Source organism: Sminthopsis crassicaudata, chromosome 3 (genome assembly GCF_048593235.1).
Source record: "Sminthopsis crassicaudata isolate SCR6 chromosome 3, ASM4859323v1, whole genome shotgun sequence".
Taxonomy (NCBI): Eukaryota; Metazoa; Chordata; class Mammalia; order Dasyuromorphia; family Dasyuridae; genus Sminthopsis; species Sminthopsis crassicaudata.
Window position 1 is genome coordinate 557694051 of NC_133619.1, and position 18001 is coordinate 557712051.

Consider the following 18001-nt stretch of genomic DNA (forward strand, 5'->3'; position numbering starts at 1 on the left):
AGAGAAGGTTCTAGGAAGAGGTGTAATGAAAACAAACAAAATACAATTAAACCCTTATGGGATGGGTCCAAAAGCTCTCACTAGTGTATATGGGACGGGTGCTAGACCCCTTTCCCCAAATCAATTGATCAGACATCTTCAGGTACAGAGAAAGCATTTATGTAGTCCCGCAGGGAGAGGCCCAGACACACTTAAGGAACCGTAGATTCCACCTCTACCCCCCTGCTATCCCCACCAAGTTTGATGGGGTGTTATAACCGCAGCGCCCAAGAGTTATGGTTCTTTATGTTAATCGAGTTGGGTCGAAGCAGGGAGGAGCTGGGCTGGACGGCTTGTTTCCCCCAACCTGACGCCTGGTTTAGTCCCCGTAGACGTCTAGAGCTCATCCTGTGTGGAGCTGTTAGTACGTGGTTGTTTGCGTGCTGTCGCCCCCGTTAGACAGTGAGCTCCCCGCAGGGCCTAGGTTTTGCTCCTCTGGTAACCCTAAGGCTTAGGACAAAGCCTGGCACATAGTAGGCCCTAATAATAATACTGACTGACTGACTCCCCCAAAGGCACAAAATGTTTCCGACTCCGGCGTTTTCTGCTACCTGGCCCCCTAGTCCGAGGAGAGCGGAAAGGAAGGGCAGCGCCAGATGCTCCCGAAACTAAACCTAGCCAGACAGGCGGCTGCGAGAACTGGGGGTGGAGAATGAAGGCGCGCTTCCGCATAGCGTTCCCAGCGAACTCGTGGTGGGAGGGGGAAGCGCGGGGCGCGCGCTCAGCCCCAGTCCCCAGCGGAGGAACAACCCGCGGGGTGTGTGGGGTGTCTGGGTAAGGACCACGCGGCGCGCGTCCACGTCCGGCCCGAGCCCGCGCCCGCGCCCGCGGAGGGGCGGGGAGAAGGAGCGTGCACGCTCCGCCTCTTCCCCCCCCCTCCGCAATCCCTCCCCCTCGCCCTGCGATACGCCGAGCGCACATCATACGAGGACTTTGGCCCAGAGTAACCCCGCTCCCGTGACCTTTCCCCTCCATTCCGCGCCTCCCGCGAGCCGGCGAGGCCGGGCGGTCGTTGAGTTCTCGTTCCCCTCCCCCTCCCTCTCTCCCTCTCTCCCTCTCTCCAGCCCTCTCCCCCCGCCCCCCTTCCCCGACGGTGCTTCCAGACATGGCGGCGTTCAGCAAGTCCATCCCTCACAACTGCTATGAAATCGGCCACACCTGGCACCCGTCCTGCGGGGTCTCCTTTCTCCAGATCACCAGGGGCGCCTTGGAGGAGTCCTTGAAGATTTATGCGCCCCTGTACCTGGTGAGAGAGCCCCGCTCCTGGAGCCCGCTCCGTCCCCTTCCCCTGGCCTGGGCTAGTTGGGGTTGGAGGGGCTGAGCTGGGGATGACGCCCCTCGCCCGAGGGTCCGCCCCCTGCCCCTGAGTGCGGGAGCGAGCGGCGCGACCGAGCTGTCATCCATCCCCGGGAGCCGGGAACGAGGCAGGGGAGGAGGCGGCCGGGGGTCTGGGTCTGAGTTCTGAGAATAAATGACGGTGTGCGTATTTGTGGTCTGTGTCAGTTACAAAGTCTAATTGAGGGGCAAGGGCTCTGCCTTTTAAATCACGTGACTTGCTAGAGCCCCGGTGGGCTCAGGGTCTGTCTTTTACAAAGTGTAAGTGAGGGCTTGACCTCCTCGCTTTTAAATAGTGTCAGTTGCACCTATCACTGGATCCAGGTCTGAAGTGTTGGAGCTCCTGCCTTATGAGTAACAGGAGTCGCTGTTCCTACTGTAAATGCAGGTCTAAAGTCCTTGCTTTAAAAATTGTGTGAATTTCTGAACCTGCCTGGGCAGCTTCTTGTCTTAAATAGTCTTAGGTGAAGGTCTTTCCCTGCCTCTGGGTGTATCCTGGGATCCAGCTCTGTCCTTTAAGTAATATCATTGCTGTATCTAACCCCAAATCAGGGTCCTTGGCTTTTAAATAGTATAAAGTGACGAATCTCTCCCTTGTCTGGTCCGTGTCTTTTAAGCAGTGTAAATAAAAGTCTTTAACTCATTGCCTTTTGAGTTGCTGTATCTTAGAGAGTATTTTTGGATCAAAACCCCCGATTTATGACAAAGTGCTGAATTTGTAGTCAAGAGACTTGAGTTCAAATTCTATTTTTTGCTATCTTTTCTGTGTGACCTTGGACAACTCACTTCTCCTCCATGAGCTTCCGTTGACTTTGTAAAACTCGGAGAAGGATGTATTCTATGAAGGGCCTGAGGACCCTTCTTGTTTTCAGATTTTTTTGAGTCTGACTTTTCTTGTGTCGGGTAGCTGCTGGGGAGAGTGCTCGGGGACCGGAGGTTGAATTGTTGCCTAGAGATACCACCTTTATTTTACTCTTCAGTAAAATGAAGAATCTAGAGTAGTGGATTTCTGATAACTTCTACTTCTAGATCTGTAGTCTTAGATAATTATTGCTTTCCCCTCTCCCTCCCCCTCCCCAGCTGATTTTCTCCAAGACCATTGTTGCTAGGCAGCATAGGGAGATTGCTTCTCTTGGTGGACTCACCGGTTTCTGGTACTTGGGAATTTTGCAATTGTTTTTTTCAAGCTCACAGATTAGACTGTTTTGTGTCCCGGAATTTACCCAAAGTTTGTCTTTGGTTATGCAGTGAAAGTTATTCAGGAGGTTTTGCTTGGCATTTTGAAGGATCTTTTAAGAATTCAATTCAAATCGAAGCAATTCAAAAGTGCTTCATTCATTTAAAAAACCAGAATGTCCAGAAATTCATGTGAAGATGAATTCCACACTAAAAACACAATTTAAAAAGTACTCCTAAATATGAAAGTTCTTCCCTTTCCTACATGCTACCTTTGTTAATATTAAAGTTTTTTAAAAATGAAATACAGGTGTTATTTCCTTACTTCTAATATCTTCTTGCATTGTTTTCTTTTTATTTTTTTCCTGTATCCTTATAAAGTACCATAAAAAACCAATTGGATTGTCAATGAGTACTACTTGTTAATTCAGATATGTGTTGGGGATTGGTATGATGGACCCTTTGCCATTTCTGACAGCTATGACTTAGAGCAAGTCACTTAAATCTGAGCCTTGATTTTCTCATTTGCAGAATGAGCTTGTTACCTTTATAATTCCTGATCCCACGAATAGTTAATTCATTTCAACATTTAAAACAACAGTTCCTTCTATGAACCTATGCTTTGTTTATTAGAACACCCTTCCTTGTTCATAAGGACTTAAATCACAGTGAGACAGGAGATAAGACATGTTCACAAATAACTGTAATACAAAATGAAAATGGAATATGAAAATGTGTTAGAAAGGAGTGGTAAAGTGCTATTGAAGAGTAAGGGATAATTTTAAACTGGATATTCAAGAGAGTTTTCAGGGCTCAAGTAACACTTGACTTGGAATGTCAGTTGTATTTGGGGAATGAAAAGTAGTCTGTATTGCTGTGAGTTTAAGATGAATAAGGTGGGATAAGGTTGAAAAAGGAGGAATTGGATGGAGGCAAGGGTATTGACTCTTGAGTCTGAGATCCTGAGTTCAAGCGCGAAATTTCTAATACTATCTCACTGTGAGACTGGACTAGTGACTGCATCCCTCAATTAAAGAATATTTTTTAAATCTTTAAAATAAATGGTTGGAGTAGATGGTCTTTAAGATTACTTCAAATTCTAGATCTAGGGTCCTCTGATAAAGTAAGAGCCAAGCCACTGTATAATAGTGTTTCTGAGGAATTTTTGAATGTTGGGAGTTGTATTTTGTTCAGCAGGCAAAGGGGAATTAGAATGAATACAATAATCTTTATGTGAGAACTTGTGTGTTTTATTAGTACATACTTATCTCAGACTTCATTTACCCCAAACAGCTAATTTTTTCTCTCCAAACTCCCCTCTTCTTAATGATGGTACCATCATCCTTTGAGTTTGCTGAGTTTGCAACTTTCAGGTGATCCTTGACTCTTCTCCCTCATCTACTCTATAGAATTAATTGTCAAGTCTCACCGATTCTACTATAGCAGTTTTTATTTTTATTTCTTTTAAACCTTTTCCCCATTTATACCACAACCTGAGTTCAGGCCTTCTTCCTCTAGTATTGGGATGTTGCAGAAGCCTAAATGTCCACTCTGATCTCTTTCTCTTCCGCAGTTTCTTCTATATGGATGCCGCTTTGATATTCTTAAAGCATAGGTTTGACAATGTTTATTTCCTTGCTCTAGAACAGTGGTCCTCAAACTTTTTAAAATAGGGGGCCAGTTCACTGTCCCTCAGATTGTTGGAGGGCTGGACTATAGTAAAAACAAAAGCTCACACTCTGTCCCTGCCCCTCAGCCCATTTGCCATAACCTGGCGGGCCCATAAACGTCCTCTGCCGGCCGCAGTTTGAGAACTCCTGCTCTAGAAGCTATGGTAGCTCCCCAATGACTATAGAAAAAAAAGCCAATTTCTCTGTTTGGCTTTTAAAGTCTTTCCAGTTTGTCTCTCCCATTCCCCATTAATCTTCCTTCATTCACTTTACATTTTGGCTAAACTAGTCTTTCTGCTGTTTCTTTTATATGACATTTCACTTTCTCTCTGCTTTCTTTCCTTAGACTCTTCCACATGCTATAATGCAGATTCTCCTTATCTCCAGCTCTTAGAATCTTTAGTTTGTTTCAAAGCTGAACTCATATGCTGCCTTTTTGATGACTATCCTGTTCTACCAATTCCTAGTATCCTCCACAAAGTTGCTTCTTTCATAGTTTTGTAGTTACTTTTATATATATATATATATATATACTTGTTGTTTCCTTCAAATAGAATGTAATCTTATTGAGAACAAGGACTATTTGTGTGTGTATGTGTGTGTGTGTATTCTTAATAACTAGCATACTAGCATGGTGCCTTATTAGGTGCTTAATTAAATCTGATAAATTAATAGTTCTTTTTTGGGGACAATTTCTAAGTAATTTTATTCAGAATTTTGTGAATCAGTAAATACTATTCAAAAACAACATAAAAATGATTACTTTATGTCCTCCTCTATCTGAAGAGGAGCCAGCCTACTGAACCTTTTCAATCCAATGGACAAATTTTGAAAAGAAACTGAGAGTTCAGTAGTCAGTCTTACACTCTCTGTTACCTTTTTGGAGGAAGTATTTGACTGTTGGAAATAGAGGACAGATTGGCTGAAACACCAAAATGTTGATTAATATTTTTGGAGGAAGAAAAGCACTGGGTAAGGCATAAACTGCTACAAAGAAAGGAGTGTCAAAATGTTAATAGTTCCCTTTGCCTCTAAAAGTGACATTTATTTAAAGTTTAAAAAAAAAAAAGGGAAAAAAAAGACAAAGGTGTGTTTATCCATTGTTCTTCCCTCCCTTTCCAGTTCTCTCCTGTCATTTCAGAGTGGAACCTTTGGTGAAGTCAGATGGGGAAGCCCTTCAGATGGGGTTATTAGCACTTTGAAAGGTGTTTCCTCAATGGTGGTATTTTAGAAGGTTTTGATATCTTGCAAGTACCTCTTGTCTTTTATCATGATATTGATGAAGCATACTCTTATGAAGAAAATAATCTTCACAGCCACTTCTGTGAATTTAATTCTAGATCAAAGTAACCAAAGTTATTTGCTTCATTTCTGTGCCTCTAGGCATTGTTAGTAGTTGTTTAGTTGGTGGGATAGTTGGGTAGCCCAGTGGATAGTGTGCTGGGCCTGGAGTCAACTAGTAAGTATTAAGTTTCTGAGGCTGGATCTGAACTCAGATCCTGCTATTACCAGGGCTGATTCCATTATGCCATCTAATTGTCTCTTCTCAGGGAATGGGATTTTGACATATATGAGATACTTTTGGAAGGTCTTCTAAAATAGTATTTTTCTTTAAGGAATCAAGTTTCTTTCTTTTCTTTTCTTTTTTTTTTTTTTTTTTTTGAAGTTAATAGACAATAAACATAATGAGAGCTTATGTTTTTCATTTTATTCTCTCAATAATCATGTGAGATAGATGCTATGATTTCCCCATTTTTCACTTGAGGAAACTGTGGTGAACAGGTCACATGACTCACTCAGAGTCCCACAGCTGGTAAGTGTGTTGGAATTCAACTTTGAATTAAAGTCTATACTATACCTATGATTCAGGTCCTTCGAATCTGTGAATGCTCCTACTATTTAATTGCATACTATATATCTTTATAGCAAGAGGGATAATACTAATATACTTAATACAAGCCTTGGGTTATATGAGCTGTATTTGGAGTACCATTTGAAAAAAAAATTCTCTTAACATTGGGCTTAGGAGGAGTTGCCAAATTCCTTTGTTTTCGTTGTTTTTAGTTTTTAAAATCTTTTCATCAAATAAAATAAGATAACATATTGTTACTCCTAGAACTGGAGTATTCAGACTTAATTATATCTGGCAGAAATAAACTAATGTAGATAATCATACTCCTAAAGCATGATTTTTCTAATACTTAATAACAAACCCTTATTGAGCTCCTCTTATTCCCTAGGTGCTTCTGTATACTGGGGATTACTTAAGGTATAAGACTCAGTCTCTTCTCTCTGGAGACTAATCATTTTATTTGGGAGATACAACATATCTGGTATTGTTATTTATTTCTCATGTATATGTTTCATTACATGTAGGAAGAACTACAGGATTTAGAACTAGAAGGCAACATTTGGTTTAGCCCACTATTTAAACAAGTCAACTGAGATCCAGGGTCACCAGCTAGTAAGTAGCAGAACTGAAATATAAGTAAACTTTTGTGCTAATTTATGTGTGTATTTGTGTTTATATATGTATTTCTGTCTAAGATCTAAACACACAGATACACATGCATATATAAATATACATGTAGGTATATATGTGTATATATAATATGTAAATAATGTGTGTAATTATGTATGTTAATATATATATACACACACACATATATATTAAAAAATAGAATTATATGATGGGGGAGACCTGGTTTGTTAATAGCTCAGGGGAAATATACATAAGAGGTTTTAATTTGTTTCAACTTCAGTATTTGCTATAGTTTTAGATGATTGCTAGAAAAGCTAACAGAATCTCAGGTTGAATTAAAAGAAATAGTGTCCATAAAGAGAGTTATTAGCCTACTATACTCTCTGCTTCTGAGGTCATATCTAGTATATTTTGTTTAGTTTTGGGTGCAAAATTTTAACAGGGATGTTGATTAACTGAATCATGTAGTACATGTAGTATAGGAAAAGGAGGCAGCTACATGGCTCAGTGGATAGAACACTGGGCCTGGAATCCGGAAGACTTGGGTTCAAATGTGACCTCAGATACTTACTAGCTGTATGATCCTGGACAAGTCACTTAACTCTGCTTTCTTCATCTGTGAAGAAAATGAGACATCACATTAGTATCTTTGCCAAGAAAACTCCAAATAGAATCATGAAGAGTTAGACATGATTGAAATTATTAAAGAACATTTCGATTGTGACTCTTTTATGACATTTTTCCTTCCTCAAGACTACATTTACAGCTTCCATTTATTTATTGCTTCAGGTTGTACTCTCTGTAACTAAATAGAGCAAGTTCAATTCTTCTTTCATGTGACGTGTGACATGTGACAAATACTTGAAGACAACTATCTTTCTACTTATTGTCTTCTCTGGGCTAATTATTCCCATTTATTTCAGCGGATCTTAACATAGTATGAACTTGAGGCTCTTCACCATTCTGATTGCCTTTCCTTGGATAATCTCCAGTATATCAACATTCTTCCTGAAATGTAATGCTCAGAATTGTGTTTACTTAATTATATGTGCGTGTTTTATTGAACTCCTGCAGCTTTTTTGTCACCCTATCTATAACTGCATCTGCATATATTTTTTTTACATCCAAGTATTTAATACTTATTCCATTTAGACTGTTAACATTTTGGTGGTTATGTTTTTAGAATATTTAGAAATATAGATGTAACCAAGTGTATAATAGCACATTTTTTGCTTAAGAAAATGTAATTAAAAGTCATCAGTCCTATTGATTAAACTTTTATTTCTTATGTTGCATTAAAAGTAAATATGGTGCAAAAATGTTTGTAGTATCCCTTTTTGAAGAGGCAAGGGACTCGAAACCCATCAGCTGGAGAATGGCTGAATAAGTTATGGTATATGAGTGTTATGGAATCCTTATTTTTCTGTAAGAAATGACCAGCAGGATGATTTCAGAAAGGCCTGGAGAGACTTGCATGAACTGATGCTGAGTGAAGTGAGTAGAACCAAGAGAACATTGTACACAGCAATAAGATTATATGATGATCAGTTCTGATGGATGTGGCTGTCTTCAATAATGAGATGATTCAGGCCAATTCCTATAGTCTTGGGATGGAGAACCATCTACACCTAGAAACTATGGGAATTGTGTGGAGCACAATATTGTATTTTCACTTTTTTGTTGTTTGCTTTCATTTTGTTTTCTTTTTGATCTGATTTTTCTTGTGCAGCATAATAACTGGAAATATGTATAGAAGAATTACACATGTTTAAAATATATTGGATTACTTGTCTAGGGGAGGTGTGGGGGAAAGAGAGGGAGAAAAAGTTTGGAGCATAAGGTTTTACAAGGGTGAATGTTGAAAATTATTTATGCATATATTTTGAAAAAATAAAGAGAAGCATAGCACATAATTGCCATATTGTATATATGTGTGCATGGCATTTGATACTGTTAGTCAACTTTTTTTCTTTACGTAAATGAAGATGAGCTCTGAATTATATCTACTGAGTTTGGGGTGCCTATTATGGGCTGCAAAAATGTTCAATCTGCAATAAAAATCATTGAGGCTGAGCTCCAAGCCTTTAACCACTAATTAAGGGGACATGACTCAATTTAATGAATGGGACCTCACATCTTTCTCACAATATGAGATGCCCTCTTTCTCCAGAGCCATAGTTTTATAGGGTTTGATATCCAGATGGTACAGATGAATCAAAGTAAAGTACAGAGTCTCATTGGTTGATAGACCTATATTTTAACCTTTCAAGAGAGCCTTCAGTTCTTATTTATGGTCAGTGACTAGTGGAGGATGTCCAAAAATGGGCAGAGCTAATTGTCATTCACTAGTCACATTTTGGGCAATAGAGAGTTGTAGGCAGCTCTGGTATGTGAAGACAGAGTCACCCAGTGGTTAAGTGCTTGTAGACCCGCTGGCCCAGTGCCCATAGACTTGTTTCCCGATGATAAGAGTGGAGGGACAATCAAAAATAGCAGGGGGAATTTCCATATCATTAGGTAATCTTTGCCACTCTGGGCTTGGTCACTTAGTGAGAAGAAAGGGTGGAAGCCATTTAGTTAGCTTCCTATGATTATGCAAATGAACTTCCTAAGAAGCAAGTAAATTTATAATCTTGTAGTTTAAAAGGTTGGGGCTCATAAGAGAGAATCTGTCTAACCTTACTTATCTAATTGGCCCCAAATATTTCATACACACACACACACACACACACACACACACACACAAGTTGACTATACTGACTAAATGTATAATAGTAGACAAGTATAACAGATGATAACATTACCTTTATGAAATCATACTAAAGTGAATAATACTGATTGGAAGTAAACCAGGAGTCTAATAAAATAAGGGCATAAATTAATCATTCTCCAAACTATACAAGCAACATTGGGGGAGAGATATCCAATTGGCACTTCACAATGCAGGACGATATTTCCTTTCCATAACCCAGTTTTATAATCTTGGAATCTGTCAGTTGCTAAATCTTGTTGACTACTTTCATATATCTTACCACTCATATAGGCATCAGACTAGTTAAAGAACTCATCTTTTTCCTGAACTGTTGCAATAGTTGTTTATTTGATCTCATTCTGCTTCACTTTTCCCTTCTCCAATTTATTCTCTAATATTCTTAAAATGCAGTTCTGACAGTTGTCAGTCTTCAGCTGAAGAAGCTTCAGTAGCTTCTTATTACTTGCAATAAGTAATGCAAACTTTTCCATTTTTCAATCCATTATTTAAATTTTTATTAGAACCTTTTTATATCATCCTCACTTCTGAATGTTCTTCCTCTCTCTATTTCTTGAATATAAGATAAAAAAGAAACATTTTTAAAAAAACACAACTAACCAAAACATCAGAGTCTTATTAGTATATGTATTACTCTATGTCCAGAGTTCTACAGTTCTGCAAGGAAGGGAAAGCAGTGTATTGTTTCAAATCCTCTGTGATTCAAGTTTGGCCATTGTGATCACAAAATTCATTTTCATTTTTAAAAAATTTAGATTGATGTAATAGTATGTTATTTTCCTGGTTCTGCTTGCTTGTTGGTTTTGCTAGCTCTTATCTAATCTCAGCCCACTACAGTTCATTTCTTTGTCTACTCACCTATCAGACTGATCTTCCAAAAATGCAGGTCTGATCATGTGATACCCCTTTCCCCTCCACACCAATTCCATAAACTTCTATAAACTATTACTTTTAGGTTCAAATGGAATATCCTTTGTTTTTTTCATTCAAAACCCTTCATAGCCTTACCTCCTCCTTGTTTTCAAACCCTCTTATACTTTATTCCCCACCTATATACTGTGATCCAGTGACCTTAGCCGCCTTTCTCTGCCTTACACAATTTATTTTCATTGGCCTTCCTCTTCTGGAATGCTCTCTTTGATATCTCTGTCTCTTTGCTTTCTTGGCTTCTTTCAGGTCAGAATGATAAAATCAATCTTACGTTTTACCAAAAAAAACCTTTCTCAGGCTTCCTTAATACTGCTGCCTTCTTTCTATTGATTATCTCCAGGTTATCATCTCATGTATAAGTACATCTGTATCTGCATTCACATCCATAGTCTATATATTTTATCCAGTCTTGTTTGTACATAGCTGTTTATATGTTGTCTTTCCTATTAAACTATGAATTCTTCAAGGGTAAGAACTGACTGTCTTTTGCTTTTTTTTTTTTTTTTTTTTTTAGTTCAAGACTGCCTAATACATAATAGGTCTTTACTATATAATATTTCATAATATCATGCAGCACAAATTTTTTGGCTTTTCCTTAACAGGTTTTTTGGAACTGAAAGCCCTTCACAAATTGGCCATTACTCATCATTCTAGGCTTATTATTTGTTAGTGCCCTTCATGCCCTCTACATTCTAGCCAAACTTTTTTTGTGGTACATAACATTCTCTTTGGTGTCTCTTTTTTTTTTTTTTTTTTTTTTTTTTTTTTACACATTGTGATTGCAACAGACAGCACATGTAATTCTTTTTTTTTTGTTAAGCTTTTTAAATTAGAAAAGCATTTTTATTTTAATTTAATTTTGGTAATTTGGGCCTACTGTATTCATCATATTCAAGCTGTTTTTGATGACTTCTAATGTCTTCAAATACATTGCTCTAAGTCCTTTTGTTTGTTCTTAGCTTTCTTATATTGCTCTAAGTCCTTTTGTTTGTTCTTAGCTTTCTTCACACTGCATCATTTCATACAGATATTAACATATTTCTCTAAATATTTTATTTTTTCCTTTCAAACGATTGCATTGATGCCCTCTTCATTTTCTTTCTTTTAAAAAAAAAATTGCCTCTTCATGCTGTCTCCCATACAATTATGTATGATTGAATAAAAGAAAGTCATTACGTTGTCAATATCTAGAAATGTTTGCCTGAATCCACCATTCTTGGCTGCGAGGAAGGATACAGACAGGCTTTCTCATTCTTTCTAAGTTTTGGGTTAGATACTGCATTGATTGGTGTTATGAAAATTTTCAGTGTTGTTTTCTTTTGCATTATTGTGATTATTGGGTTAATGTGGTCTTTGTATGAAATCAGTCATCCGAGAATTTTTTCCTTTGAAAAAGTAGTATCCTTTGATAGTACTCTTTTGGTTCTACATACTGGGAGAGATCTATTCGATTCCCACTCTTTCTCTTTTTTAGGTTAAACATTATCCAGTTATTTCAACTGTCACTATCCTGATTTTCCTTGTCTGGACTTTTTCTTCTTCATAACACTGTATTTTAATTCAGTTTAAAATTAACTTTGTGAAGATTGCCACATCATATACTGTTGGCTGAGTTTCAAATTCATTAAAATTTTTTTAGATCACTTGTGTATCTATACTTCCTCTCTCTGGTCTTTATGAATTTGATTTTTGAACCTATTTTTCTTGTTAGATTTAGCCCATTGTTTAGCTAATGAAAATCTTTTTGGATCCCTACTCTCATCTAGTTTATTTGCTGTTCCTCCTAGCTTTGGGTCATCTTTAGATTAATAAGTATGTCATATGTGTCTTTAACCATTTTATTGGTTAAAGGTTAAATAGCTCATAGATTCTTGAGATTCTATATTAGAATCATTCTTCTAAATTGACATTAAATTTTTAATGGCTACTTTTTGGGTTTAATTGTTCAAATAATTATTGAATTCATCTAACATACTATTATTTAGCTATGTTTCTTCATTTTCCTCACAATATAACATGACAAACTGATAGATGCTTTAGTATTGTTGGCTTGATTGGGGGCAAATCATTTAACCTGCCTCCAGGTCTATTTCCTTATTTGTGATAGATGATCTTTGAGCTTCCTTCTAGTTCTCTGTGATCCTGATGTAGCTAAAATCTACTTTAATTATTCTTCATCTTTTTCTTGATCAAGGAGTTTAGTGACTCCAGCCCACCTAGTTATTGGTGGTATGTAGTAGGAATTTAATCATCGTTGACTGAAAAAAATGAGATGGAGGTAGTCTAGCATTGAATTGTTGTGGTTTTTTTTTTTTTTTTTTTTTTTTTGCAAGGCAATTGGGGTTAAGTAACTTGCCCAGGGTGACACAGCTAGTAAGTGTTAAGAAATGTCTTAAAGCTGCTTTTGAATACCTAACAGGCAGGTATTCTATTCATGCCCCTAGCATAACTTGTTCTTGTTGAAACCATACCAGCTTTTTGATTTGATCATTTATTTTCCTATATATTCATTAATAATATGCCCTAGAATTTTGCTAGCAATTTAATTGGAGTTTATTAGCCTGTACTTTACAGAGTCCTTTTTCCCATTTTCTGAAATGACTGTACATTTTCTCATCTCCATTTCTGGCATAGTTCCAGTTCTTCCTACTCTCTGAAGTGCCGCTGATAGGAGCTCAGGTTTCACATTTATTCTTTTAGCACTCTAGGACAGAGATTTCTGGTGTCAAACATTTTTGAGGTTAAAACATTAAAATGTAATTGGGGAATGTTTAACAGAAATCAATAAAAGTAAAATAAAACATAGGTAATGTTAATTTATGGTTCTAAAAGTCAATATGTGGTATCAAAGTTCCATTTCTATTTGAATGTGACTTCTGCTTTAGGATATATTTCATTTGGGCCAAGTGACATGAATTCAAGAATGGTAGTTGTTTTTTCACTTGTTTCTTATTTACCTCAGGTATCATTTCCTCTAAGTGACTTGCCAAAGGATTATAAAGGTAATAAGTGTCAAATCCAGGATTTTAGATTTGAGTATCATTAATTCATATGGTTATTGAGTAGCCATGGCTGCTTTATGAAGTGGGAAAGAGAGATAATTGAAATTATATTTATTTTCTTTAATCCCTAATTGGCAGATGTTGAAGATGTGGGAGAAAGTTGCCTAGAAGAACATTTAGGCTTAATTTCAGTTAAAAAAATGCTACTTACTATAATTATGCACAAGATAAAGGGGATTCCTTGGGAATTCAATGTATTTCTCTGAGCAAAAGCTGGATTGATTGAATATATGATAGCAGTTATTTCTTTGGGAGTGAAGGCTTGAAAGTGGCCTTCAAGATTTATCTCTCTGAGATTCTGTAATTCTAACTCAATATAGGATTAGGAAAATTGTGTCATTTTCTGAAGGGAATATCAAAATGAAGACCCATTAATGCAAAAACAAAAAGAACTTTTCTTCATGTTTGTGATTGACTAGAAAGACAGCGTAATATAGTAGATAAAATATTGGACTTGAAGTTAAGAGCACTTGAAGTCAAGCTTCACATCCAACTTCAGAGATTTAATAGCTTTGTGATTCTGGCCAAATCTCTTAACTTGTCTGGGCCTGCTGTCCTTATTTATAAAACAGGATTGGTAATGGCACCCACCTCACAAGGTTGTTGTGAGGATCAAATGAGAATGTTAGGTAACTTCCAGCGCGAATTTTTGTGGTTTCTGTTCTGTTTTTTCATATTCTAAGATCTATTTCCTTATAAATTTTTTTTCTAATTAATCCTTTTTTTGGGGGGGGGGAGATAAAAACTTTAGGCAAGGAAACTAAGTAGGAGGCTGTTAAAATAGTCCATTTGAGACATAAGAGTGGTGGCTGTTTGTGTAGAGAGGAGTTCTAGATGTGATTGATTGGAAAGGAGAGTTTACTAGAGTTGATAATTGATTGAATATGGAATGCAGGGGAATTGAAGAGTTGAGAATAATTGAGGTTTTAAGTTTTAGGTTGAATTTCTCTATCTTTTACTTCTGAATCTTTATTATTCTTAAATAGGAATATTTGATTTTTGTGAATCCTTAGAAATCCATTTGATAAGGGATACAGAAGCCATTTATTCCAATCTATACCTGAATGAGAATCTTTTCTATAATTTACTCAACAAGGGATTATGTAGCTTATTCTTTTATTTTGCTGATACTTTCTAAATTGTCTTGATTATATTTTTCATTGATTTTAAAAGTAAACTCTTTCTTTAGGTATGATTTTCTTTTGCCAATAGTTTCCCCTTATTTTATTTTTTATTTTTTGTCTTACTGATATCATTTTTGGTAGTGTATCAAATTATAGTTGAGGCATCGTGCACTCATACTTTGATCTTTTTGAGGAAAAAACTCTAAAATGTCTTCATTATAAGTAATACAAACTCTTGGTTTCAATATAAATGTTTTTAACAAAATAATGAGGCTACTTCCATTCCATTTTCTTATGTGTATTTTGCCTTTTGTTAAGGTTTTTTCTGCATTTGTTGACATAAGCAAGTATATTGTGATCAATTATGCTAATAGTTTCTTAATAAGCTCTGATGCTTATTACTTGTGTGACCTTGAACTAGTAGCTTAATTTCTTAGGCCTGAATTTCCTCATTTGTAAAACAAAGGCATTGAATTAGATGGCCCTGGAGTTTTTTTTTTTTAGCCTTAGATCTGTTATCCTGTGAATTTCTGTTTTTGTTACTTGCCACTATCCTTCCAGTTCTTTAGGTTTGTAACTTTTGTTATCCTTGATTCCTTAGTTTATATAGCCAATAGGGTATTCAGTCAGTTGTCAAATCTTGTCACTTCTCCCACCTCATCTCTTACTAAAGTTTCCTGTTTATTATTTACATAATCAACACTTTACTTTAGAACAAACTCTCACCACTTCTCACTTAGACTATTGAAACACCACTTCTCACATGGACTATTGGAATTGTTCTTCTAAATTGGCTTTCTAATTGGCATCTTTGCTTCAAATTTTTCCCCATTCTAATTCATCCTCCATAACCTGGTCAAAGTGATTTTCTTAAGATCATGTTTGATCATTGTCAGTTTCCTGCTTCACTAACTTTGGTAGCTTCCTGTTGTTCCTAGGATAAAATATAAACTCCTTTATTTAACTTTTAGATTGTGTTCAGTAAGCATATATTAAATACTTATTTTGTGCCAGGCACTCTGCTCTGCTCTAAGAATACAAAGAAATGCAAAAACTGTCCCTTCCTTCCCTGAGCTCACTTTGTAATGGAGGAGACTACCTGTAAATAACTAGGTATATACAAGATAACATACAGAGGAAATTGAATGTAATCTCAGAAAGAAATGCACTAATCATTGCAGGCCATCAGGAAAACGTCGTATAGAAGGTGGGATTTGAGGAAGCTAGAGAAACCAAGAGGCAGAAATAAGAAGTGGAGAACATTCTAGGCATGAGAGACTAGGCATGAAGCCTGGTAATAAGAGAAAGCCTGATAGAAAAAGAAACCTGAAGTAATAAGAAGGACCATATTATGAGAACAGTTACAGGACATTTGATTGCTTAATTGTTGTCTTCTTTGGCTTACTCATTTTTCCATATTTAGAGAAATGAGTTTTTTTTTTTTTTTTACCAGAGTTACTCTCTTTCTGTGTCTGTGCTTTTGGATGGGGTATCTGCTCTGGCTTTTGTTTTAATTTTTTAATCCTGAATCACCTGGATTTTTGAGTCTCCTTATATCTTTGAGGTTCAGAATGCTAACTTTCCAGATCCCTTTATGATCTATTGGAATGAAATGGTAACCTAGTATTTGGTCACTTGAGCAGTCCTGTTAGCTATCTGTTGCTGCACTGGTTAGTGCCGATGATTAGGGCTTTCCAGTGACCCATTATGGGTTTCCAGCAACCCTTTGGATTTCCTGTGGCTTGAACTGCAGTATTTTACTTTGACATGGGAACTCTGGGTTTTTGTTCCTGGAAGTTTTTCTTTTGGAATTCCTGTCAAGAGAAGCGATCAGTATATTCTCTCTGTTTTAACTTTATTTTCTGCTTCTTATTTGAGTTTTCGTTAATGATTAAAAATCAAAATCTATACAATACCTACATATGCTTTATGAAAAATCATGTTTTTCTTGGAGTCCAGTTTTTCTTAAATTATTCTTCCTTGACTTGTTTATTGTCATTGTTTTTGAAGTCAGATATCTTATGTTTTCTTCTATTTTTTAAGTCTTTTCTAATCTAATATTTCTTGTTGTTTTATGGAGTTATTGATTTATATGTGATCTATTCTAGTTTCAGGGAGTCCTTTGCTTGGGGAAGAGTTATTTTCCTCTAATAAACTATTCTTTTTATAATTGTTTTTCCATAGATTTTATTTAATTTGTTATTTCTTGTTTCTTTTCTTTAAGATATTCTTATCTTTTATTAAAGAAGGGAAAGGGACCTGTATGTGTAAAAATGTTCGTGGCAGCCCTTTTTGTAGTGGCCAGAAACTGGAAGATGAATGGATGTCCATCAATTGGAGAATGGTTGGGTAAATTATGGTATATGAAGGTTATGGAATATTATTGTTCTGTAAGAAATGACCAGCAGGAGGAATACAGAGAGGCTTGGAGAGACTTAAATCAACTGATGCTGAGTGAAATAAGCAGAACCAGGAGATCACTGTACACTTCAACAACAATACTGTATGAGGATCAATTCTGATGGAAGTGGCTATCTTCAACAATAAGAGGATCCAAATGATCAGTAATGAACAGAACCAGCTACACCCAGCAAAAGAACACTGGGAAATAAGTGTGGATCACAACATAGCATTTCCACTCTTTCTGTTATTGTTTGCTTGCATTTTTGTTTTTCTTCTCAGGTTATTTTTACCTTCTTTCTAAATCCGATTTTTCTTGTGCAGCAAGATAACTGTATAAATATGTATTCACATATCGTATTTAAGATATACTTTAACATATTTAATATGTATTGTACTACCTGCTATCAGGGGAAGGGGTGTGGGGAAGGAGGGGAAATTTGGAACAGAAGTTTTTTCAAAGGTCAATGTTGAAAAATTACCCATGTTTTGTCAATAAAAATCTATAATAATGAAAAAAAGATATTCATATCTTTGTAGAAAATAAATTTTATCCTTTGTTTCTCTGCTTACAGTTGTTATATAGTTATTCTTACTATTTTGTGGATTATTAAATTTACAACAATTTTTATGTCTATTATTGTCTTCTTTGGTTTCTCATTTTTTCTAACTTTAGTTCCTGAATTAGGATTTTTGTGCAAGGGCCACTCTTTCTGTGTCTGTGGTTTTGGATAGGCTGTCCGTCCTGGTTTTTTTTTTTTTTTTTTTCCTTTGTCCCTGGATCATGTGGAATTTTGAATCTTCATATGACTTTGAAGTTCAGAGTCCTTACTTTCCACATCCCTTTATGGTCTATCAGAAAATATGGTAATCCTTGGAGCCTTTGGTCCCTTGAGCAGCCCTGATTTTAGCTATCTCTTGCTTCCATGGCCACTGCCACTGCTTAAGGCTACCAGTGACTCATTATGAGTTTCCAACAGTTCCTGTTTGTGACAATCATAAAGGGGTTTTTC

The 18001-nt window shown here is 36.6% G+C and overlaps 1 protein-coding gene across 2 annotated transcripts in view; it reads left to right on the top strand.

Moving 5' to 3' along the window:
- Positions 1 to 938: 938 nt before the first annotated feature.
- The window catches only part of TMEM135 (transmembrane protein 135), a 286760-nt gene continuing 269697 nt past the window's right edge, over positions 939 to 18001 (top strand). For both annotated transcript variants that reach the window (XM_074304681.1, XM_074304682.1), the window contains exon 1: positions 939 to 1285. In XM_074304681.1, coding sequence (XP_074160782.1) covers positions 1145 to 1285 — 141 coding nt within the window. In that variant the 5' untranslated portion in view covers positions 939 to 1144. The remainder of the gene's footprint in view (positions 1286 to 18001) is intronic.